The following is a 26,034-nucleotide window of genomic DNA, read 5'->3' as shown; positions in this document are numbered from 1 at the left end:
GATGTCAGCCTAAATTCTTTTTAAAAGAGCCATCATTAAATGCATTGTTTGAGTGACTTTGTACGATATAAGAAAAACGGTTTGAGGCTATAAATACAGTGCTTTTCAAAACTAACTTTGAACATTTTGGCATTTTGGCAAATTACAGTTTCAAACTTCTGCATATTTTATTGTGATTGTATCTGACAGACCAACCCAATTTAGTGAATAATTTACAGGTGGAAGGTATAATAATATAGGATTAAATTCTTTAAACAAATATCAATCAAAAAATTATTTCATCTGCACTTATTTAGAACCCATTGCTCTTACACCTAATCGTAGCATCCAGTACAAATGTTCCTGGTAAAATCTTAGTGTAGGTCCTCCCTAGGCACCATGTGTGACATTGAACAGTGCTCCATGAGATGCTCAGTGTTTTGGATGTTATTTTATGGCATAATCCTCCTTTTAATCTTCTCAACATATATATCCTTGACCGGTCTCTTGTGTATTTTTGCTTGACCTTGATGATGCTGTTAATGCACTTTTTTCTCATCAAATTTATCTGTCAATTTAGAAGAGTAGGAGATTTGTCTGAGGTCTCCCCATACTATTCTTTTTCAATCAATATTGGTGGACAAACGTAATTTATTCAGCAGTTAAGGCAGAAGAAGGAAACTTACCAAGGTTTAATTTGGTATATGGAAACCTTGGTTTTCTTATACTTTCAAACATAACTGCAAAGTCTTTTTTTTTCCTGGCATATTCTCAAAACAGAAGAGTTGATGCTTTTCATACTCATGGGTACAACCATGTACAGAGTAGTTCAAAGAGATTTAAGTTTTGAAAAAGATGTTTAATGATGGTAAATGTTTAATCTTAGGTAAGATATGGTGTTCAGTCCTCTAGAACTACAATCTTTCAGGTTATAGATGCATCCCTCCTTCAACACACCTGGCTCAAATGGCTGAATTCCCTCATCAGTATTCAGTCATCCAGCTCTCTAGAGACCTGGTCACTAGACATTCATTCGATTCAGGTGTGCTGTAGAAGGGAAACATGTAGAAGTTCCAGGATGCTGGATCTCAAGGACTTACCTTGCGCATCCTTGTGTTGATGGACGGCTCAACATAGGGGTTTAGTTTTTTGTATTGGAGCATTGATTAAAATGAGTAATAACTATATCCATGCAAACCTTTTTGCCTTTCTATTTTCACTTATGTGTCAGTCATTGTTGGTGTGCTGCTCTTCTTTACTCCTGCACTCACAGTGTCTCTGTCAGGTTTTTATTCCAGATGACTTCTTTCATCAATAATGTGTTTCAATGTTGAAAAAACGTTTTTTTTTTTTTACTGAATTGTGCATACATTTTCTTTTTCCTTTTTCTTCTTTATGTAGTTTCACTTTCACAAGTTTAAATGACCAATAAGTAATGCCAGCTGGTGTGTGTCACCTTGTTAAGTTTTGAATAAGAGCGCCTCAATCAATATGGTTTGTTATTGTCTGTCAGCCTCTCGGCAAAAAACACGGTGACTGTGCTTTTATTTTTGTTTCTGCCTCTGTTGTTATTTGTGTACGAGAGGTTGTGTTTGAGTTTATGAATGTTGACTGTGTGTTTTCTGTCTGCCAGCTTAATTGCTAACTGCCAGCGATTGTGAAAAATATGTTGCACGGTGAACTGTCAGCTCTCGGGTCATAGCGAGGAATAACTTGGGTGGGCAGAAGAAAAAGGACTTGACAGCGCGTGTGTACGTGTGTGTTATTGTGTGTGTCAGTCATTTGATTCATCAGTGTAGAGCGGATAATTATTTTGTTCAAATATGAAGCATTCCTGCTGCTCGCATACACACAGACACGCACACACACACACCCTTGAAACGCATCATCTCACATCCCCTTTAAACCTCTAATCATTGCTGTCTTTTTTCTGATGAATACAAATTAGCAACTGCAGAATTGTGTGTGTGTGTGAGTGGGGCGGGGGGTGCGTGCGTGCGTGTGTGTGTTTGTGCATGCGCGCGTGCAGGGTTGGTTGGTTATTTTCATGCGAGCATCATTGCTATCACTTCAACATACGGCTGACACAATATGTGACATTCAGTCAGATTCCCTTAATTTTTACTTGATGCAGGAAGTGAGGCCAATAAAGAACAATAAAGGCAGCAGCCAGGATGTGTTAAAATCCAGCATAGTTCAGTAGCTGTATATTGTTTTGCATCAGTGCTCAAGCTCTTTCATTAAAGAGCAGAAAACGCCCAAAATGCAGTGCTTTGTTATGCATGTCTAAATAGGGCACCCTTCTGCTATTGCATCTGTTTAGCTTATTTATCAAAGCTGTAAACAAAATTTAAAGGAACGTTGTGGTTCATTACTACTTTGGTTTTTGCCTGCCTCACTGACCATTCATGAGGCAGTCTTTGCCTTATCTCTAATTTGTACTTTGTATAAGTCACTGCTTAAACCAATTTGGTTTAAATAACTACTTTTATAGATATCAGTAACTACTTAGAAGAGCAAGGAGAAATCGCTGACCATGGTGTTGATCATTAGAACTAGTAGAGGTCATTTTTTAGTGAAACACACACAGGCTTTTACAGGCGTTCCTTTATGCAGCTCCTAAATTAACCTGAAGACTTGTATAAACCAGTGGATGTTTACAAGTTTAGAGTAAGTAGAGACCATTCTGGTGAAAAGGGTTCCTTTTCAGCAAAGTGTTGACAACTGAAATCAGAAAGCAGGTCAGCAATAAACTTGCAAGTACAAGTCCCTTTTTCAACTTAATAAAATAATAATACATTTTATTTATAAGTACCTCTCCAGACTCTCATGGTTGCCTTCCATTAGCAACATAACATTAAAAAGTGCTGCAAAGAGAAAAATTAAAAAAAAAATAAAAATAGCTATTTGCGTGTGTGTAAATGTGAAGGAGTTGACAAACATAAAGCAGAGATAATTATGGAGGGCTTAGACTGTTAACAGGAGGATTTTGAACTCAACATGGAGCAAACGGGAGAGTTTCACGTCAATTGTACAAACAAAACCAGCAAGGACAATCTTGCGTCCAGCGGAGGTTCAAAAATCTAATCAACATTGTGGAACCAAAAGTGTTGCAGATTGATGGTCAGTAGGGTCAATGCTGTGTTAAATGAGTGTAAGAAAAGGATTGGACACATGTGACTCATAACTGCTGCTAATGAATATCCTGTATTTTGATGAAGGTCAGTGATCTGTGATGTCTCGGTGCCCTTTAAAGCGACAAGTTCATTGTGTGTTTATAGCAACATTTTTGCCTTCTATGCCCTCGTCAGCTGTCTGTGTGGTCATCTGTTATCCGGTCATCACACACTCGGTCTGTGACGCCAGTTTACCATTTCACAAGTCATCTCATACCCTACTCCCTTAACTCTTGGCAAGTTTTTTTTTTATTTATCTATTTTTTTTTTATAGGGGGTAATGGCAGACATAGCATATAGAAAGGCAACATTTTTATATCAATCAATCAAATTTTATTTGTATAGCACATTTCAGCAAAAAGGCATTTCAAAGTGCTTTACATCATTAAACACAAAAACACAGAGTCATGCAACATTGAATCAACAATCAAAAGCATTACATTTCTTGCCAAGTCAAAGTTCTTCTCTTATGGTTACCTCATCAAAAAAAAAAAAACAAAAAAAAAAAAACACTGAGTAAAATTCTTACTTGAAAGAATAAACTGCACCACTGAAGACAGTGACCCTAGCTATAACTGCAGCCTGAAGATTACCAGTTGAAAAATGGTTTTGAAGTTAACATATCAGTAAGGTGCACTTATTGTAAATTTTTGTTTTACAGCATGAATATTCTATGTATTATACAATTAAAATACAGTTTAAAAGGTGCAAAACCTTATGCAATTAATTTCACCAGGTCAGTTTATTATTATTATTATTATTATTATTTTAAAAAACCATATCACACTCACAGTGTTCAGATCCTAGTTAGTAGCATTCAAAAGCTCTTTCACACTTGTAGAGATCTTTCTTTTTTTTTTAAATGAATAAAAATAAAGATGACCTGAGGCCGGAACCATTTCACTCAAATATGGAGTCACATCTGGGTCCTTCCAAGACACAGCCAACGGGGAGCCTCCTTTAGAACCTCCTGTTATATTGAAAAACCACTTGTCAGATTAGATTAGACTAAAAAACAATCATTAAAGTGATTTTTTTTCTTTTTTTGTTAGAGTTTTAAATCAGTTATTTACTTGTGTTGGATTTGCACACTCCTATACATCACCACACTGCAATTTGAAATATCAATTTCATTTTGTTTCATGCATTGACTATTTGAAAAAGATGATGTTCAATTGGTTTTTCAGTTTGTGTGCAAAAAGGTCTCAATGTGAGGTGGCACTGTGTCTGGAGGCAGGGTGAAGAGAGGTTCACTTGGCAGCTTCACTCTGCTGTCTGTTGCGTCTTAAGTTCAGAGTTTGTTGTCTGTTTCTGTTTCCTTACACAGTGCAGAGACGTGTAGCTCTGTTAAAGAGAGGTGGTGTATCCGTGCTGGGCCTGTAATTATCTTGACGTTTGCCAAGGCTGCTGCTCTACCTCCAAATCCGAGAATGAGCTTGAAGAACATTGTAACATATCCTCACTCCTGACACGTTGAGAAAATAAAACAAGCAAACACATATTCCCCAAACCCTGTGACTCCTTCTTTGCTTTTATCAGACAGGAACCAGAAAAAATGCCATTTGACACACCAAAATAGCAATTTCTCTTTCAAGCGAAACGTCTGAAGTATGTAACTTGTGACTTGATCCTCCAGTTGATTTATTATTAAAATTCTAGAAAAGAGATCAAGCATCTGTGCACAAGCCGTTTCTGGGCCCTTTACATGTCACTGAACAATACTATCAAATAAATGTATATAATCACAAATATAACCATATTTTAACCCTCTAATGGTCCATTTATAGCTTAGCTTTTCAAACATGCATGCAAATTGTTTCTCAAGTTCTGGTTAGACAATAAAAGTAGTTGTGGCTGAATTAAGCCTATGGTAAAAGAACCACATTTAGAAAAATGTGAGATAATTAATCAAATTCTTATTTTTTTCCCACATTTTAAAATAAATAAGGCTTCCAGTAATTTGCCTCCTCAAACATTGCCCATACATTTTTCTTTTACTGGAAGTCTAAAAGTTATCTGTTGAAAAAGTGTTGCTAACTCTTACTGTGGCAGCTCTCCAGTAACTAAACTCAACTCATTCATCTCAACAAGGGAAATCTTGTAGACTTTGGCTCCAGGGCAGCTGTTCCCTGTCTGTACTACTTCTGGTCGTAGGTCACCTCAGTTTATGGTTTAAACTTTCTCTATGTAGCTTTTTTTTGGCACATGATTAAAGCTATATCATTATGTCTCAGATTTTAGCTAGCGTAATACTACATTTGGTAAACGGTATCAACATGAATATACCAAATTTTCCATCCAAAGAAAGCCATAGAGTATAATATTAGCTCTAAGTTAACTCTAACTTCAATTGGCAAGTGCAGTGGTTATTTTAAATACAACAATAAGTAATGCACAAACCACAGAAGCCTATTTTTACACCAACTGCTGAAGAAAAATATCATCATAAAACTTCTGACTTGATAAGACTGGAGCTCCGTTGGTATCATAGTGCACACCATGTGCAGAGGAAAGGGCCATGTGCATGACTTCAAATACACATACTAACAGAAAATGTGAAGAGAGAACATTATGATTAGGGGATATTTTTCAACATACAGTACTGAGATATAGATATGGAGAAATATACTGAGACTTTCTTATAAAGAAGACAAATCGTTTGGATTTTTAATCAGCAAAATAATATCACACACGCTGTGCAGAAAACTCACAGTTGGGTTTGGAGAAGAAAAAAATCAGCAGCCGGAATGACCCAGTCAATTGCTGCCTGAATGAGGACAATTTGTCTGGAAGAATGGGTAAAGCTCACACCTGAGCAATGCATGAAACTAGTTTCTTTATGCGGGAGACATTTTAAAGTTTGCATCACTGACAAAGGCTTTTCCACTAAACACTGATGAAATGTCAGAAGTCATGTTTGACACTAAATCTGTGTCATTTGACCACATTAACGATGATTTATGGATTCATTAGTTTTGATTCATTTGTAGTTGTGGGTAACTTTGGTTGTTATCAACATCTAGTAAGAATTGCATTCCAACAGATCTATTAGAAAAAAAAAAATTGTCAATAAATGTTGTCCCCACTGTAAAGGAATAATGAACCATATAACACATAAAATAACACATAAATAACACATAAATAATAAACATAAATTGTAAACAAACGGTTTTGCTATCTATTGAAAAGTGTCAGGAGGGATTGGCTTGTTCTAAAAAGGTTGGCTGCCTTCAGGTTAGTGACTTAAAAGGTTGAATAAATTAGGAAGTTTGAAATATGCAAAAATAATAATAATAATAAATAAATTAGGTATTGAAATTACCTTAGGGTGGTTGCTGGCTGAGCTACCAAAACACAGGTTGGTGTTACTGGCCAAGCTTTGTTGCGACATGAAACCCAAAGATTGTGGTCTGGTCAGAATCAGGTCATGTACTTTTATGTTATCTGAAAATACAAATAACAGACTGAAAGCACATTATTAAACCCATGCTGTGTTAACAATACCCACATTTAAATTTATTTTTAGGAACACCCGATGCAGATCCACATTATCTTATGAATTTTGGCTGCACACTTTTACACAGTATGATGTCACAGAATACATAAGAAAAAATACAAAATACGTTTACTGATACTCCAGATATTTTTTACTGATCCAGGGTTGCTGTACAGCAGTGACTCATGGTTAGGGCGTCATTAATGTTCTGTCTTTTCTGGCATGCTTACATATGGGTCTGCAAAAGGTAATTTTCAAGCTTACTGCCAAACACATTTTGATGTGAATTTGCAATCAGAGTACCGTATTTTCCGCACTATAAGGTGCACCTAAAAACCTTCAATTTCCTCAAAAGCCGACAGTGCACCTTATAATCTGGTGCGCCTTATATATGGACCAATATTGAGCCACAACAGGTCTAGCAACTACGGTAAGCAGGCGCCGACTTCATTTTCGCCCGTAGAAGAAGAAGTGCCCGGTGCATGCTGGGATAGTTGTCAGAACGCTGGTTTGTTAATAACGTTTGATAATACATTTAAAGCCAGGGGTGGCGGAGGGGCGGGGGAAGAGAGACAGAGACTGCAGCAGCAGCGTGTCGGTTGGTTTGTGTTACCCAGAAAGCAGTTGGGCAAAATATCGCAAGAATGACTGTGGCAGACTACTATATAAAGTACTCAGGGACCACTTCTTTACAAATGTGGATGTGTAATAATAGAGTACGGAACAAATTGGCAACCCAAACTGAAGCGTCTATTCAATGTGCCTTATAATGCGGTGTGCCTTATATATGAAAAATTTTTTAAATAGGCCATTCATTGAAGGTGCGCCTTATAATCTGGTGCGCCTTACAGTGCGGAAAATACGGTAAGTCAAAATATATCTATATATCTTTTATCATCAGGTGAGGATTGGTCTGGGATTCTGATGAAATCCTTGAACAAAAATGCTCCAATTTTGTGATGTTACAGTACTTTTTTAATTTATGTTTTTTATGATTTTGTGGCAGTATTTTCATTTATAAGAACATTAACAGGAAGAAGTAGATGGCTCAGAATATCAGTGAAGACTCCATTGTGGTGCACCAGCTTTACCACTGAGCAACAGTGCCCCCATGATAGAAAAATAACGTAAAATATGGTTACATTACGTTGTAAACATATTGTAAACATACGTCTACGTTAAACATTTAATATTACAAATTTATTTATTTTTTTTTAATCACAGCTGAATACATAAGGGAGGCTAGCTGATCTTAATCCCTCCCATTCCATTTGGCCTTTAATGAAACAAAAAAAATATGTATCTACCTTGAAGTGCTTTGTGAAAGGGGCCACTAATTTATTCCTTCAAGTAGTTAAAATTTGATTCCATACAGTATTACTGTGTGGGCAACAGGGGATGCTCTAGTGGCAAAGTTGACTTTCTGGGTTTTTACAACCAGAAGATATCCAACTCTATCGAGTTCCTTTTTTAAATAAATTTGTAATAAATTTCCTTTATGCTGATGTCATACATGTATGATTGATGGCTTGCACCAAAGTGCTGGAGAGAAATAGAACTGCTCTGTTCCAAAATATGTAGTATTTCACGTTTACTAAAAGAGTTTGAAATGAGCGAATATACTATGTCAATCATTTTTGCAATGTCGAAACCATTATTTTATTTTGTTTTATTTTATTTGTAATGCCATGGTATTCTCTAGAACAAGAACCCAGCCAATTCCTAGAAATTATTTGATCTTGCTATGTGATTATGTCATCAGGAAACCTCAGAGTTCAAAGCACTACACCTGGTGAATTATTGAAGGGACTTCACTTTAGATTTGGGTTGCTCAGTTAAAGTTGCACTGTTAAAATGTCCCATTGAGCCGTTCTATTAATGACCTCAAATGCTATTTAAATTTTAAATATTTATACCCTCCTGTGAATTTTTAGCAAATATAGACAATTCCGAAATTCACCATTGTCATTAGAATACCTGAATTTTAATCACATTTTTGTTGCGTCTTGCATAATCTTTTTCTAAGCAGGCCTATTTAGAAATTATTTAAGAGCACTGAGTTTCTTGGCAATGACCAAAGGATAATAACGCTTCATTTCCTTCCATTAAGTACCATTGTTCACTGCATCAGCACACAAGCTAGAATGTAAAAGCATACACAAGCAAAATATAGATGAAAGATAACACACGTAGGTGAACAAACAAAGTTAGACAGCACTCACACACTCAGTGAAACAGCTGTGCCTTTAGAGTTATTCTGCTTCACTTGTTAAGACAGATATACCTGAGAAAACCACCTCCTACTCACACACAAATTATCACACTTGGATGCACAGAAAAAAAAACTATTGTCAGTTTCTGGTTCACTCTGTTTTATGACTTCAAGCTTCCTGTAGAGTTTTTAACAACCCTTGCATTATAGTCACAAGCGTATTCATGTTTTCAGTTGTAAGTTTATCAAAAATCATTGGCTATAAAGCCATATCAAAGGCATTTTTAGCTTTTCAGGGTGCTATTTTGACATAAAGTGTTCCAATCCCAAAACCTTTACAAGTTTGAAAATAAAAGGAAGCCATGCTACTTAAAATTGCCGTATGTACATATTCTGTACATATTTTTGGAAACTGTCACTATGTCGTGACAGGATGGTATGAGACAGAAAAAAAGTGCTCCTCTGTCTTCCTACAGTGCTACCTGGAAACAACAAATCAGTTCCAGGAGGCGGGTCTTAGCACTGTCAATCACCTCTCCATTAAGGCTGGGCGATGTGTGGCATATACAGTTCTCCTTAAAAGAAGCAAAAATGCATGTTTTAGGATGGGAAAAGTCCTAATAGGATTACAACAAATCCCCAACGTTTGAGCCTATTAGAAAACAAAGTTCGTGAACCCTCTTGTAGAGAGAAAATCACATCAACTCATCATTGTATGTTAATGCCCCCAGTCATTTGTTGTTAGCCAGTAGTTTTGCATGTTTTTCCCATTAGTTGGAGCTCTTTTGGAAAGACTACACTATGCTCGAGGGTGCAACAACAAATGTACACTGGGACAGTTAAATACTTTATACAAGCAGTCTGATTGGGCTGCATCTTCAATGTTGCTTTATACAAAATATATTGTTTTGTTTGCATAAGACTGTGGGCTGTTTTTGTAAATGAAAAGGTGCGCGGAAACAGAAATGCAGATTTTAGAGAGCTATACAATGACCTCATTGCCATTCCTGTCATGATCGTAGTTAATCCCTCAGACCGTCTCCTATCCTTAGACATGATCTGAACATTTCCCGGCCATTTTTATTTTGACAAAGCACTGCAAAGGCTTAGTTGTGCATCGACGATTCTGGCTTGCTGAAATGGTTTTTACACTCCTTATCACCCACAAAAAGGTTTTTTTGTTACTGTACTGTGATTTGAAATGCGATGGCCTTCCGTGCAACGTATTACACGCTCACAGATCATCTCAGGTCCCTGCAGTAATAAACAAGGGTCTTCTCTTATGAAGACCAGCACCTTGTTTTTTTGCTCTGAGTATATCTGAGCACAGCAGAGATGTGCCATTATCCATGCTGCCAGGGATATGATCTACATCTAATAAATAATGAACAAGCAGTGAATAATGGAATGCCAGTATTGCAGCATTTTAGAGTGCAAAGCAGATTGATGAACTGATGCTGTATGCATGCTACCGCAGCCACACAGGTGTAAGTCAGGCATTCCGCTCTCGGTGTTCAGCAGCAGAGGGGTGTGAATGCAGGGTGTAACTTCCAGAAATGACTTGTTTAACTGTAAATGAGGCCGATGATGCTGCTGAGAAAAAAAATTAAAAATACATCAATGGTCTTTAAGTTTCAAGACTTTTTGACCACATTTGTAATTAATTATTTTGTTCCACTAACATATCGTACACATATCACCTTTGTGATTGTACTACTTTTTAGAAATATATTTTCCTCTTGCTTTTGCATATTTTTTTTTTTTACAATAAAAGGCATATACTGGCTCAAGTCATCACCTTTTTCCTGTTCCAACATTTTTTATTTAGCAGTATAAATATATTAGCATATTATTTTTTGATAAATATTTAATTTAATTTCTCATATTGTGGCATATTTGGAATCCTCCTGCAGAGTCCAAAGATCTGATCGCAGAATCTGTTTCATCACCATCCAATGTTTTTGCTTTTGTTTCCATTCTATATTTTAAGACGGGAAAAAAATGCTGCACAAATGGGGAACCATGAAAATCATTGTATAATAAATCTGCAGTACTTTTTTTTCACTTTATCTAAAAGTATATTTTTACCTTTTGTCTAAAGGAGTTTTAAGTGCCTGTTTGTGTGGTACATGTGGAGCCAAAGGCAGTAATTGACTATACTTCTGTAAATAAAACTCAATATATGTGAAAATAAAAGAGAGCCAATCTTTTTCTACCTTTTTGTTTGCTTTCTTTCTTTCTTACTGCTTTTCAAAAGACCAATTCACATTAATTCTGGAATCAAATACAACCGTGACTGAGGGTCCACAAAAAGAGCTGAGAAGAATGCATTTGTTTTTAATATTTTCGTATTATTATTATTTTAAGAGAGAAACACTGTCTTTCTTGTGTATCAAATTTCTCTGTTAACATGCTTTGCATGTGGAACAAGGGATTTAACAATGGAATAATCAGATTTGTTTTTCAGTTGCTGTTTTGAAAAGGAACCTAAAATCAGAGGTCTATAGAAAGTTGAAAAACTGGAAAGTAAAAAAAAAAAAGAAAATGGTCCCAATAAGACTGAACACCACAAATTTGTTCCTGTTCCAATATAAAATGAAACTTAAGACCCTCATGCTGCTTTAAATAAGTATACAGTATGTAGCCTGATCTCAGGTTATGCATCCTATTTTTTTTGTTTTGATTTGCATGACTTGTCAAGAAAAAATAGAGTCAGCCTGTTCAAATCGCATAACTTTGTTTGGAAATACTTCTTATTTCAGTGTAAATAAAAACTACAAGCCTCATCACTAAAAGCATTTCACAACTGACATAAAAAATATTGCATATTCACAGTATTTATTTGCCCAAGATATCTCACGTATTTTAAATATTACCCACCGTAACTTTATTTCTGCAATTCTTTGCGGTGATGATGTAGAATGAACATTTATACTGAGACAATTTTGCTGCTTAGTGGTTACATGGAATTGACTTGGTTTGTTTTGAAGGTTGGCTTTTGGTTTTACTTAGACGGCTATGTGGCATTTGTGTCAGTTTTATGTAACTATGACACATAATTATCAGACTAGATTTTTTTTTAATGATTTTTATTCAAATTAGAATGACAAAATCATCTTGAATCTTTTAATTGGCTTGACGCCATCTATGCAGTTTGGGCCAATGTTACTCTAATAAAGCACACGAGTCTTGTTACTTAGGGTTCAGTTAAAGTGATGCTTGTTTATGAAGCCCTCATCCAGTCCTTCGGTTTCCATTCTCCAGAGGGATATGATCATTAAAAGCTCATGTTTCTTGAAACTATACGGGTTGAAAATATGATGGCAAAAATAAATTCTTATTACCTTTTGTCTTTTCTTTGCTATTTAATTCAGTTCAGTGTGTTGTTGTTTTGTAACCATTTCTATGCCTGTTTTCTTGCTTTTCATCGTTTCAGGTAATAAAGCTGTCATTTGATGAGTTCGATCTGGAGAGAGGATATGACACGCTGACTGTGGGAGACGGTGGAAAGATAGGAGACACTCGGAGGGTACTCTATGTGTAAGCACCTGTAATAATTTCTCATCTGTACCAGTACAGAACAAGTTATAGGCAATCATAAAGAAAACTGTAGACGGAGGAACGGTAGACTGTTCTGCAGCTATTTCTTTCAAATCTTATACTGCAAATTGCTAATATGTTTGAATCTCCTGCATAATACACCAAAGTAAAATGGATAAAAAGATTATTTTACTGATGTATAGGTAATGCTTTGTCTTTGTAGACTTACTGGTACCAGCGTCCCTGATCTTATCGTGAGCTTGTCAAATCAGATGTGGCTACACCTGCAGTCAGACGACACAATCGGCTCTGCGGGGTTCAAGGCAATCTATGAAGGTAGGGATTCTTTCTAAGGATTTCAAGACTTCAAATCACTGAATCATGCACACACATATGCAGCAGCATATCACAGCATTCGAGGGAAGCAGTTAATATATGGCAAATGGTTTAAGATGAAAAAGGTGTTATAGTAAAGCTTAAAGTGAAGGGAGAGGCATATATTACATACAACAGGTTTCCACAAAGATTGCCTCTGTGTGCATAACAGCAGAATATGTTTCTATATGCTTTGATAAATACAACATGACAACCAGTCTAGCTACATGAAACATTTACAATCATCTTTCTTAAAGACCAACACATCCTTACAAATAGCCTGTATTTAAAAATACCAGTCGTTTTTTGTCAGTCTTAACCCATTACTGTGAAAACAGTGACCTCGATGTCATAAGAGACGTTCAAATGTGTGAGAGAAAAGATTTTTCTTAATGTCGTAACTGTTCGCTTTAAATGTCATCTAAGCATAATGCCTTTTACTCTGTGAGTTTCCATGAAAGTAAATTTCCTGGGGGCGGGGAGTGTGTGTGTGTGTGTGTGTGTGTGTGTGTGTGTGTGTGTGTGTGTGTGTGTGTGTGTGTGTGTGTGTGTGTGTGTGTGTGTGTGTGTGTGTGTGTGTGTGCATGTATGTGGGGGTGCGTGTGTGTGTGTGTGTGTGTGTGTGTGTGTGTGTAGGGGTGTGCGTGTGCGCGTGCGTGGGGGTGTGCGTGTGTGTGCGTGCGTGTGTGTGTGTTATTCCTTGTGCCTTTAAGCGATGTCCTTTGTGACGATATTTACAGACATTTTTTAAAACAGTCTTCAGTTTTTGTTGTTAATTTTTATGGTAATGCAGTTCCAGTATTATAAGATTAATATTAAATAGTCACATTCCCAAGTATGTTAAAAAAATATACAAGCTTTCTTTGGGTGTTTTAATTGTTTTCGCGGCTTTTGTTGTGGGTTCAGTCTTTTACAATTTGTTTTAGTTCAGACTTCCCTTTGCCATGTAGTGTGACACAGAAACCATGACAGAAGCAGAGGAGGATCAAAATGGAAGAAATCTGTGCTCTGTGTTTGTTTCGGTGTGTTTACTGCAGTGATTTTATTGAAACTCCAGGATTGGAAACACTTAGGAACATGTAGTAACAGACTGTTCATGTGAGATGTAAAGAATGTGGCTCTTTATCCCAACATAAAGTCACAATGACCATAATGTGGCTCCGTAACTGACATTTCTTTTTTTTTTGTTTGTACTGGGTTTAAAGAATCCGGTTTGCAGTGAGTAATACCTGCTGTAGCTTTCTGGTTAAAATGCTTTAGTGGCATCAATTAAATAAAATGTATTCCATGAGCGCCATCAAGTTTATTTCTGAGTAGCTAAGAAAAGAAATCATGATAAAATTATGCTTTAATAAATGGGTTACCAAGACAACAAAGAGTTGAAGACTAGCCACGGCTTTGTGCTTTTCAAGGTTTCATCCGAGCTTTTTCACCTTTAAATTTGGCTTAGTTGTAAAACAGTGACCAGAATGATCAAGCATAAGTCAAGTATTTGAAACAAAAAAGAATATTGAAATGTGAAGTGAAAATAAACAGTATTAAATGATCTCCTGCAGATGCTTCAGTTTTATATTTTTTCCCCTCATCACAACCCGACATCTGCCTGTGGTGTTTTTATGTCTGTTCTTGCATGGGTATATGCGATGCTGTCAAATGCAATAACGTCACCGTGTTATGCACTTTGATCAGCCTTACCCTCCTGAGTTGTCTTGGATTTTCAGCCCAAATCTGTGTCCATTTTTTTTTCTTTTTAAATGGCATCAGGCTCTGCTTCTTTTTCAGCGAAGCTGGGGGTGTTTGTGTGCACCATGTGGGATATTATTAGAGCTGAAACATTAGACAGATCTGAACTGATATATTAATTAAAGCTTTTTTATACTTTGCTGCAAACACTTTGACCAGAGCCATTTGCTTTGGGGAAAAAAAAAAAACATTGCAAAAAATGCATTTATATTTCTATCCTTCCACAGGACAATAGATTTGATCAAATATTGTTAAAACTGGTATCTTACAACACTCTCGGGTTTGCACATAACCATTCTGATTTTATCTAATATCTTATGAGCATTGTTGCTGAACAAAAAAACATGAGTCATCATGGTTTAGTAAATGTGTTTACCTCAATGTGCTAAATACGAGTGAAATTTGTTTTTTCATTTATGCATTTATAAAAAATGAAAACAATGTGGCAGTTAACTGCCATTGGGTGTTACGAGTTTGATTTAACCAGAAAAGCTGTATACTCCAAATAATCACCTGCACAAAAAACATATTTCTCTTGTCTGAAGTCAATTGAGGTAACGTTCTTTTCAATGAACCCAAACATTTATCCATTTATATTGTATAATAAGACGATGTGTCTAATGGCAAATCTGATTTTATGATAATCTTTTTCTTTATTTTAATCTGTAATTAGCATCTTTACTCTGTGGTGAACTGTGCAAGTTTTGAAACAAGAAAAAAAGGGAGGATGAATGATGCAACAGAAAGAGTGAGGCACTTAACAGCATAATGACAGACTTAACTTTGGGCTTAGGATCATTGAAATCCATCCTGACACTTGTCATCTGTGTGACAGAAAGCTGTGGGCAGCACATACATTTGAGGCTTTTTTAATATTCTCTTCCTGTAGGCGCTCTTGCATCCCAGCTGAGTTCAAAAGTGGAAAACTCGCATGCAAATACAAATGCATAACTTATATTGAGATGCTTGTCCGAAGCAGATCCAGGGGGTCAGTGGAGAAGAGAAGAATGTCACAAAATTTTTCTCTTCTAAATGTCTTATTTGTTCCAAAAACCTGTCTGTGTGTGTCTGTGAGAATGCGTGTGTGCGTGTGTGTGTGTGTGTGTGCGTGTGTGTGTGTTTCCACTTATTGTTTTGTCTTTCACAATTAAAACAAAATTGCACTGCAATTACCCTGATGGCAATTAACTGTAAGAAGGGAAGCAATTAAATAAATTTCTCACAGATTGCCACTACATCACTGCACAGCTGAATAATATTGAAGACTCATCTTGATATAATATGTCATTGCAATTCAGAGATCTTATAGAAATGTTTGCATTAAGACAATATACTTGATATCGAAACTAAAATAAATACAAATATCTTACAGTGCCTTGTAAAAGTAATATTACACCTTAAAATTTTTACTTTTCACAATTTTACAGCCTAAAGACATAAATAGATTTTAACGTGAGGTGGACTGATAATTATTCACGGTTTTTTACTATCAAAAAAGACCATGTGGGAAATGAATTTAAACTCTTTCCCTCCAAGTTAAACATTTGTAAAACCTCCTGTTTGCCGTGTTTGTAGCTGAAAGTTTTTTGGAGTTTGTATCCACAAACTTTAGAAATCTAGACACTGACATGTTTGTCTTTTCGCCTGCAACCTCATTCAGATTAAATTTAGAGCATTTAACAAGAAATTTGAAGTCTTGCAACAGATTATCAATTGGATCTACGTATGGGCTTCAAATAAGTTATCCAATGCGTGTGTGTGCTTTGATATAAGACATTCATTTGTTTTTCTTACTGTTTATGGTCATCATCCTCTAAGACTCAGGTGTCAGTGAGAACTGTTCTTTGTTTTGTACGACTTTGCTTGTTTATAAGGCTCTGCTCACACATCAGTGGCTATTGTTGTTTTTATTTGATTTAAAATGATTTAATTGGTGCGTAAATAAAATAGAAATAGGTGGAAAAATTTTTATATTTTATGGTGCAGAAGAGCATTTTGTTTCTGCCAATGCAACTCAGGCCTATTTTTTTAATTATACTTCTACATTACAAATACCGTATTTTCCGCACTATAAGGCGCACCTAAAAACCTTCAATTTCCTCAAAAGCCGACAGTGCGCCTTATAATCCTGCGCGCCTTATATATGGACCAATATTGAGCCACAACAGGTCTAGCAACCACGGTAAGCAGCCGCCGACTTCATTTTCGCCCGTAGAAGAAGCGTGCGGTGCATGCTGGGATAGTTGTCAGAATGCTGGTTTGTTAATAAAGTTTGACTGACCTATCTACCTACCGACCGAATCAGGTCGTCTGCAGGTCATGTAACACCATGTTCTCCACGAACATGCTGTGCGCGAACGGAGAAGGGTGACCATCGTCCTGCCACGCATCGGCCCAGTCGCGGAAGGCTCTCTTCGCCGACCGGAGTCGGACTGTTTTGTTGACATTCTTTATGTCAACAAAGTGGCTTTAGATATTCATCTGGGGTGCTTCGACTAGGGTTACCAAGAGACCAACCTCTATCCATTTAAAGCCGGGGGGGCGGCGGAAGAGAGACAGAGACTGCGGCGGCAGCGTGTCGGTTGGTCTGTGTTACCCAGAATGCAGTTGGGCACAATATCGCAACACCAATACCGTGAGTGAAACAATGACTGGGGCAGGATGCTATATAAAGTACTCAGGGACCACTTCTTTATTATTACACATCCACATTTGTAGAGTACAGAACAAATCGCGTCCCATATCGGTTCATTACGGGACGGGTGGCAACCCAAACTGAAGCGTCTATTCTATGCGCCTTATAATGCGGTGCGCCTTACATATGAAAAAAGTTTTAAAATAGGCCACTCATTGAAGGTGCGTTTTATAATCCGGTGCGCCTTATAGTGCGGAAAATACGGTAGTCGTAAAATGCTACTAATGCACACAACACTTGTAGTAAAGAACATACTTTTTCCATTTTTTTTTTTGAATGATGAAACACTGCTTTGCTGCTTTATCTCTGACCCGTCTGCGGTCTTCTACAGATTCTGTTTTCTCACTAATGTTCTCTAAACCACCTCTGAGACCTCCATTGAACCGTTTACATATATAACAGCTTATAATCAAATGAAATGATCAACGGTTGCTGGGGTATCTTGTCCTGGTCCAATCTGGTGATTTCAGAAGACAGATGGTTTCACTGGATTTTTCTTTAGGGAAATCAAACTGTAGTGAATAACTGAATACAAACTTGTTGGATTTTTATTTGCAACTTATAAAATGAAACTAGGAAATAAAACAGATTCTGCTGCACAGTTTTCTCTAAATTCTTAGTCTTTCACATAAAATCTTTTTGTGGTTGTAAAATGGCAAAATGCAATGACGTTCATGGGCTATTTATATTTGCCATCCTTGTTGCGCTACCTGTTTAAAAGATAGAAATATGCTTTTTTTTTTGCTATCTGACTTGGTGTCTGGAGTTTTCAGGACTGAAAAATCCTATATTTGTTTCAGAAATCAACAGAGGAGGTTGCGGTGATCCCGGAGTGCCTGCGTTTGGTCGCCGTAGCGGCGATCGCTTTCAGCACGGTGACGTCTTGACCTTCTTTTGCCAGTCGGCTTTTGAGCTGGTGGGAGAAAAAACCATCACGTGCCAACACAATAACCAGTGGTCTGGAAACAAACCCAGTTGTGTGTGTAAGTAAACACATTTTTATAAGGCCTGTACCTGTTTGTACCTTTATGTTTACTTGTCTCTGTGAACCTGCTTGCATTGACAAAAATTTATCTTTTTTTTCCACTTCTCTTTTTGTAGTTTCTTGCTTCTTCAACTTCACGGCTCCATCAGGGACCGTCTTGTCCCCAAACTACCCAGAGGAATATGGTAACAACCTGAACTGTGTGTGGTTGATTATCTCTGAGCCGGGCAGTCGAATACATCTCTTCTTCTCTGACTTTGACCTGGAGCCACAATTTGATTGGCTGGTAGTTAAAGATGAAGGTAATTATCTCCTAATAACGATATGCCATTTTTCTCATTTAATTGCTGCAGTTTCATAATCAGTTTAAAGATTTTAAATTTAGGCCTGCAGTTAAGTTTTGATGAGTTACAGCAGAAACATAAATGGCCATGTAAAAAAAAAAATTTAAAACATATTTAAGTGATCACCTTTTTCATCTTGTATTTCCAAGCAGGCAATGTAAACTGCAGACTGGGTTTACGTTAAAAAAATGACTGGTCAATAACCCGAACTGAAAGATAATTGCTATTTTCTGTTTTATTTCATCACATTGATCATTTTTTCACCTCATGTAAAACACAGAGCAATTATATTGTTGTTCCACATTTCAGAGTTATTGATTTGGCAGGTTCGAGTTAAGCCCCTGCTTGACTGGCAGGATGAAGTTGTGTTTAATTGACTGACTGTAAATCTCTGCATCTTTAGGGATTTTTTTTTCTTTCTTTCTTTGCTCCCTTCTTTCCTTGCGTGTTTCTTTGTTTCTTTCTTTCCTTCTGACTTTCTCTCAGCTTGTTGTCACTGGTTATGTATGACTGATCTCTGTGTCACAGACAGATTTTGGACAAAACATGTCAATAATTTGAATGATATGAAATCGTATCAATACTGATTGCATTTTTTACATTTTCTTAAATAGATAATACTTACATTTTAAGCTTATTAGTTACATTTCTAATTAGGCCTTTTTTAAGTTTTAAAACATAAGCATATCTGTAAATATAAATAGTTCAAACAAGACATTAAAAGCATTTAGTAGTCCAGTATTAGTTTGACTTGACTTTGGTCATTGACCTGAGGCAACATTTGATGGATAAGTCCCATTAAATAGTTCCTGATTAGTTTGCTTTTTGTGGGGTTTGAGTATTGATTTACATTTAAATGGCGCACTAAAGGAGGACAGATGGGATATTGTATTTTAAACAAACAAAATAGGGGGGGATTGGGACTACTGTTAGAGCGAGGGGTGGGGACGTAATTATGTTATAAAACAGGAAATTTACGAGAAATTACTAAAACGAGAACACGGTGGGAAAGAGGGGTAAAATATGGTAGGTTCCCAGCCAAAACGGGAGACTTGATAGGTATGTAATGCATCTGTAGGTACTCACCCAGGAAGAAACTACAGACTACAGGAATGGGAGAAGACAGTTTAGGTTTTTTACATTTATTTATTGTTAAGTTGCCTATATGTGTTGTTTTATGAGCATGCAACTACAACTTAACATTGTAGGTGCAACTTAACAGAAGTGTAGTAGTAACCTGTTTGAGTGTTGCCCATGGCAGCTTAGCCCAGGGATATGCCAGAAGTGTTTTAGATGTGTTTACTTTACGCTCCTAATTTAACCTAACCACAGAGACTAATTCAATATTCTAGACTAATTTTAGATTTTTGCATCTCCGTTCAGCAGTCATTACTTAAACAATCCTATTATATGTAGTCAAATGTTTTTGTTTTTTTGTTTCCTTTTCCAGAGGCAGGCACGAGGTCATTTAAGGTCAATTGTAATTCTGTTCAAGTGTTACTGATGAGGAGCAAAAGGTTTTCTACTGAAATTAGTCTTTAGCAGGGTGGTCCAAAATCAGTCCTGAAGGGCTGGCGTCCTGCATGTTTGAGTTCTCTCCCTTGTGGTCGTTAGGACTTTCTCAGCATGTCAGTGTTCTGCTAACAAGCCATTGTTTGATCCAGGTGTGCAGAACCAGGGAGAGAACTAAAACATGCAGGATGCTGGTCCTTAAAGACCGACTTCGGTCACCCCGTAAAGATAACTGTTTTATTCTTTTTTTTTTTTTTTTTTTCTAAATGAAAATGAAAAGATAAAACAGATAAACATATGTTGTAAAGAAAATAAATAGCTCTTATTATTGTAAGTGGAAACAAAAATTTGCACCATTAACTTTTGAGTTCACATAAAAGCAAAGCCTACCAACAAACAATTAGCAACCAGTAGCATTAAAGTGCAGGATTTATGTGCAACATAGTCATTTACATAAAACTTTAAAGAAACATTTAAAATTGAATTAAATTTAAATACAACATCAATAAGTGTTTCTCACAGGAGAAGGCGACCGTTGGCCGTCTGACTCCATTCCATGGATTATCCTGATGTGGTGAATGGATGAATGATTGGATTTGTGAAGGACTTGTATCATATTGTCCCTATGCATCTCAGGCTTCACACTTAGGTTAGTCTGTGCATTTTAATCATATATACTCATAGAGATGAGTTAAAAAGTACCTAAACCACTTGGATGCATAAGTCCTAAAGTTGTTTATCTTATATCATTATTTTTATATTTGAAAAAAATAGTATCACTTATGACGGTGGCAATTCATAAAGTCATCACCAGCCAGCTTCCATCTGTTCTTCAGTCTTTTAGGCATATTTGTGGATATAATATCTATTTGTACAGCGGGTACACTACCTCTCTGGTCTAATACAGACCTTCTGGGCTCTGTTCTGATCCTTCCCTTGTTGTTTCATTGTGTTCCCCAATAAACCCGTTGATTATGTTTGGATCACAGTTTGAATAAATGGTCAGATGCTCAAGACACAAATGTGTCATAAAGAATGAAGCCCTAGATGCGTGTCTAGGGCTGTGCGGGCCAGTTGGGAGTTTTAGGGCCATTCATCTGATGCACTGTGAATTTGTCCATAGAGGCTAATCTTTAAGTCACTACAACCATGTAACTCCACATGGAGTGTGGGTTCTTTGAACCATTTCCACTGTGGTGACAGAATTGTCCAGGACAGATTCAGCTGTAATAAGATGAACCAGCAAAATGATGCAATAACCGGATAAAACTTTCATTCATATCTGTTCATGCTCTCAATGCAACATTTGGAGTTAATAGTATCAATCCAAAAACATTTGAAATCAAGAACAAGCTGGTTAAGGGATTTGCAAAGCATCTGCTTGAGCATAAAACATAATCTTTCTGTCTGCACATGAGCATTAATCAAATAAGATTTTAAAACCAACACTGTAAACATCCATTAGCTATGATTTTGTTACTATCTTTCAAACTCAAATGTTCAGTTGGGAACATGTTGATGTTTTGATCATCAGTTTGTAAAATTAAGCATAACAGATTAAACATAAGCTCAGCGGCCACTTTAACAAGCACACCTGTTCAGTTACTGGTCAACACAAAAAGGGATTTCGGCGAATAGTATGTCAGCATCGCCATATATTTGGACATTAACACTTCAAACTTGTGAAGACCATTGCAGTCCAGTAGCATCCACACCACCAGTTCTTTATTCACCATTGGGCTCTGGTCGAACTCAAGATTTACCTCAAGGTAACCTGCAGCTGAGAAGTCAGCAAATCTTACCCAAAAGCCTGGGATTTTATCACGACTCTGCTTTCTGTGGGTTGAAACTGTCTAATTGCCTCAGAGTGTAAACTGAGTTGATGATGGAAACTGACATAGATATCGGTGAAGGACAAACTCTTTTCCTAGTTTTCTTCTGCTCTTCTTTTCCCTGTCTAGAATCACATTGTTTTTGACATGTTGGATTCCTTTTTATGTCTGAGTTGTTTTTGAGTTCTTGTGCGAGCACCGTCAGAATGAATTTCGTTCCACTGAAACTTGTCAAAATCTCACTGGATCTCAATAATTATTTTTCCTATTCAGTCTTAATGCAAAATTTTGTCCATCTGATGTAGCTCAGATGGACATAATTTTGAAATGACTCAAACTAATTAATTTCACTGATCGCTGCTTTGGCTTGTGTGTACTTGTGTGCTGTAATTGCAAGATACATAATCAGATGAGCTTGTTTAACAACTTCAGCATACCTGAGGGACAAATAGCACAGTCTTGGCAATCTACAGCTACTGGTCAGTATGGACTATTGGCCCATTAATCAAGTGTTCACTGCACATCGATTATCAAAATTTTTCTTTGTTGATAGGAAGAAATAATTTCACATTTCCATGTTTAATTCACTGAATTACTGAAGTATGTTGATTGCAGTTGGATTGTGTGGTTAACAAATCTCTGCTTTCAGAAGCTCTATTCCGCAGGGTAAAATGTTGGATCCAATACTCAGTCTTGTACTTCGAATATTCTCTCAGGTCCTTTGAGTAAACAAATAGTTCCCTTTGGAATATTCGCTTCAAGTATTGTCAGCTTGTGAAGATGTCACTGCGATTATGTCTGGAGGTTTTGATGTCGAGATGGCGCACAACCACAAGGCCTCTGGAGTCGCATAGTTCAAACAGTCTATGTGAGCATCCAAATCAGACATGTTGTTTTAATCTAATATAGCAACTTTGTCTGGTTTATGTTAACATTTGGAAAGAGTTAGCATTTCATTTCACTCACTCTTCATTTTACGGTATTTCTATGGTATTAGCATCAAAGATGTGAGGTTCTGCATACTTTATGACATTTCACAGGGTAGAAAGAACTGTAAATGTTGTTCCCTGGTCATCCTACCAGCCTCTTTTTCTATGCTTTACATTGAAACAATTACTTGCTCTAGGTATGGACTTTGTTGAAGTTTTAAATTTTACCCAGGAGGTAATGTTTAGGTGTGACATATGCAATGCACCAGTTATGTAATACACCAGTTTGACGCTATGAAGCTTACTGGAATTTGTGTGCACTATAAACAGCCATTCTCCACTGAGAAAAGTGCCAAGCGAAACAAGATGGTTGTTAATGTTAAATTAATATTTGGTAACGTGGCCAACAGGGACTGAATGGTTTTGTTTACCACTGCTGTTTCTAAACTACAATCATGGCAGACCACAATTCTAAAACAGCACAGAAAAGCGGCGTTCTTCTGCTTTGATCTCTCTGATTCGCCTGGTTGAAATTCAGCCAGAGGAATTGAGTTCAATGAGAGAAATCCCTGATAGAGCTCTGAAGAGAAATGAAAATCAACCGGAATTGCATGGCAAAGCAGTGGCCTGCTACTCTACATGTGGAAACTTTAATATAATGGACAGCATTACATCAAAGCTAGACTTCTTTTTTTTTTAATTATTATTATTAAATCCTTTTTTCCCCACTTTGTTCTGCTTGCTTGAGTCTAATGTGTTTATTTATATCTCCAGGAGCATTTTGTCTAAATGTGCATCTCTGTAAATCTTTTTTTTTTTTTAGGTTTGTCTGAGGCAACAACATTTGGGACTTTCTCAGGAAAAGACGTTCCATCGCAAATTGCATCAAATGGACATATTATGAGACTGGAATTCCAGTCTGACCATTCCAATACTGGGAAAGGCTTCAATATCAGCTACACAAGTACGTAATGCATACCTGCTTAACATTATCTAGCAGTCTGTTTAATGATGTGTGCTCTACAAGCAGTTCAGGGAAATTACATCACAATGTTACCTGACATAGTTGCCATGAAGAGTTCCACAATAAAAGCAATAATTACCACTGTTACTGCCTGGTAAGTTTATGTTGGCTGTTTCAGGACACTTTAACAGCAATTTACTTTGAATACATACATTAAAATGACAAGACATTTGAACTGGATATTCCTTAAACTAATCAAGTTAATTTTATTTTACATTTTTTCATAAAAAATTTTTTGTTTTGTTTTTTAGACAAAAGGCATTTAAAACTAATTATTAGGCAATTTCTGGTAACCATGCGAGCTTTCTTAGCATGAGTAGAAATTGCTTTTTCCATTCTAGTTTGTTCTTTTGTCTCTTACCATGACCTTCAATTAGTTTGTCATGTATATGCTCTGGTAAATTCTTGCAGCGTATGTATGTCAGCTAACTTGACCTTGTATTTGTGACGGATAAGTCAAATTGAGTCCTTGAATGGGTTTGCAAAGACCATTTAGCAAAACAAATTTCAGATGCCCTACTGTAATAATGTCATCTATAGTTGTAGCAGGTAAACCCAAGTACATATAAAAAGTATTGAATAAACCTTTATAAAAGATTAGGGGTACATGAGTAGAATTTAGTTTTTCATTATTTATGTTAAGCTGTAAGTACTTAACATTAAGTCTAAATCCTTAAATGAAGATTCTAGGATCCAGTAAAACTCCAATGAATCAAGCCAGAACGATGCATCAGTGACTAACTGCTGACGTAATCCATCAGTTTGATTAGCAGTATGATTATTTCTGCTTCAAATCCATCGTCATCGCCTTACTAAAGCCTGCTTCATTCAGCCCGACTTTAAAACTGAGTACTGCAGCCTGTGTGTTTACCTGCAATAGGCTGAGCAAGTCCTGCATGACTGATTTTGATTCATTTTCTGTGATTACCATGCGGCTTTGCACCATTTCACACAGTGCCTCCATAAATGACCTTGTCTCCAGCTCTTCCTTTAGGGATGACATTTGACAAGTGAAACAATGATTGCTCCTTTTGTTTTAGCATATTTATTTAAAAAAACAAAAACAAAAAAAAAACACCCTCACATGTAACCTTAATGCATGTGTTATTTATGTTTGTGTCGTTGAACACCACTGCATCTGTAGACATGGAACACGTTTCCATTCCTGTGCTTTTCCATTATGGAATTTTAGACTTTTTAATGAAATACCTGTGGAAATAATTAACTCAAGCTGTTTTTTCTCCAGTTTTAGTAATTTGGGCTATTATCGTTTTAATGCATGTATTAGTTCTAACAGAAGTTGCTTTGGGTGTTTCTGTAAGTGCTTGAATTAATAATGTTTTTTAAAAATCAAATACTACGATGACACACACTGCTTACGGCAGTTTTTAGAGCCAAATGCTCAGTCCCAGGCCCTGTGAATAAAAGCTCTTTTACATTTACGCCTGTTCATGTTCAGTGCAAGGTATTCCTATGCGGTGTGTGAATGCCATGTTTAAATTAATACCATGAACGTCCTATTCAAAGTATAGTTTTGTTACAAAATAGATCCTGTTTTCATGAGCATTTCTTCATTAAAAACAAGCAAATAAATAGAGAATAATCAAGTAAAGTCAAAAAAATGGCTTCAGTGGGTAAAAAGTAGTGAATGTAGCTGCAGTGGCCCTAATGTCACAAAACCATAACAGACATCAGTAACGTCAGTAACATTACTAGAAATGTGCTTGCGGATAAAGTAAAATTTTTTTATTATTCTATTCTCATATGCCTCAAGTTCCTTCGGTGTGAAACATGGAGATTCAACACAATCACTGTCAGTTTGATGCTATCTTCTATTGTCACTTTCAATAAGATGTGATCCTGTTAAGTGTTTCTCATTTCTCCTAAATCCTTTAAATTAATTTTGTTTTTATCCAGACTCATTTCACTATGGGCTTATCTTAAAGGGAGGGTATTATTTAAGTCAACTTTTTTTTTTTAGCTCTACGTCATGTTTTAATGTTATTGCCTCATTAAAAACATACCTGGAGTGTTGCTTTGATTCTTTTATGCGTGCTTGAGGATTCCTTTAATCTCCTACGCCTGCTGTTTGAGGTGCCTAAACGCTTGCTCTCACTCAGCGCTGCCTTTCCTACGCAGATCACCCGTCCTCCATGACACTCCCTCACTCAGCTCTTTCAGACTAGTGGCAG

General features: G+C 36.6%; 1 protein-coding gene across 2 annotated transcripts in view; it reads left to right on the top strand.

Annotated features, from left to right (window-relative positions):
- Positions 1-26,034, top strand: part of csmd1b (CUB and Sushi multiple domains 1b) — a 433,675-nt gene that overhangs the window by 253,040 nt on the left and 154,601 nt on the right. For both annotated transcript variants that reach the window (XM_081605248.1, XM_081605247.1), the window contains exons 11-15: positions 12,300-12,403; positions 12,627-12,739; positions 18,017-18,199; positions 18,318-18,503; positions 23,642-23,782. In XM_081605248.1, the coding sequence (XP_081461374.1) occupies positions 12,300-12,403; positions 12,627-12,739; positions 18,017-18,199; positions 18,318-18,503; positions 23,642-23,782 (727 nt within the window). The remainder of the gene's footprint in view (positions 1-12,299; positions 12,404-12,626; positions 12,740-18,016; positions 18,200-18,317; positions 18,504-23,641; positions 23,783-26,034) is intronic.

The sequence above is a fragment of the Poecilia reticulata genome, chromosome 3 (assembly GCF_904066995.2).
Source record: "Poecilia reticulata chromosome 3, P_reticulata-male-v2, whole genome shotgun sequence".
Lineage (NCBI taxonomy): Eukaryota > Metazoa > Chordata > Actinopteri > Cyprinodontiformes > Poeciliidae > Poecilia > Poecilia reticulata.
Note: the sequence above shows the minus strand (reverse complement) of the source record. Positions and strands in the feature narration are given on the sequence as shown.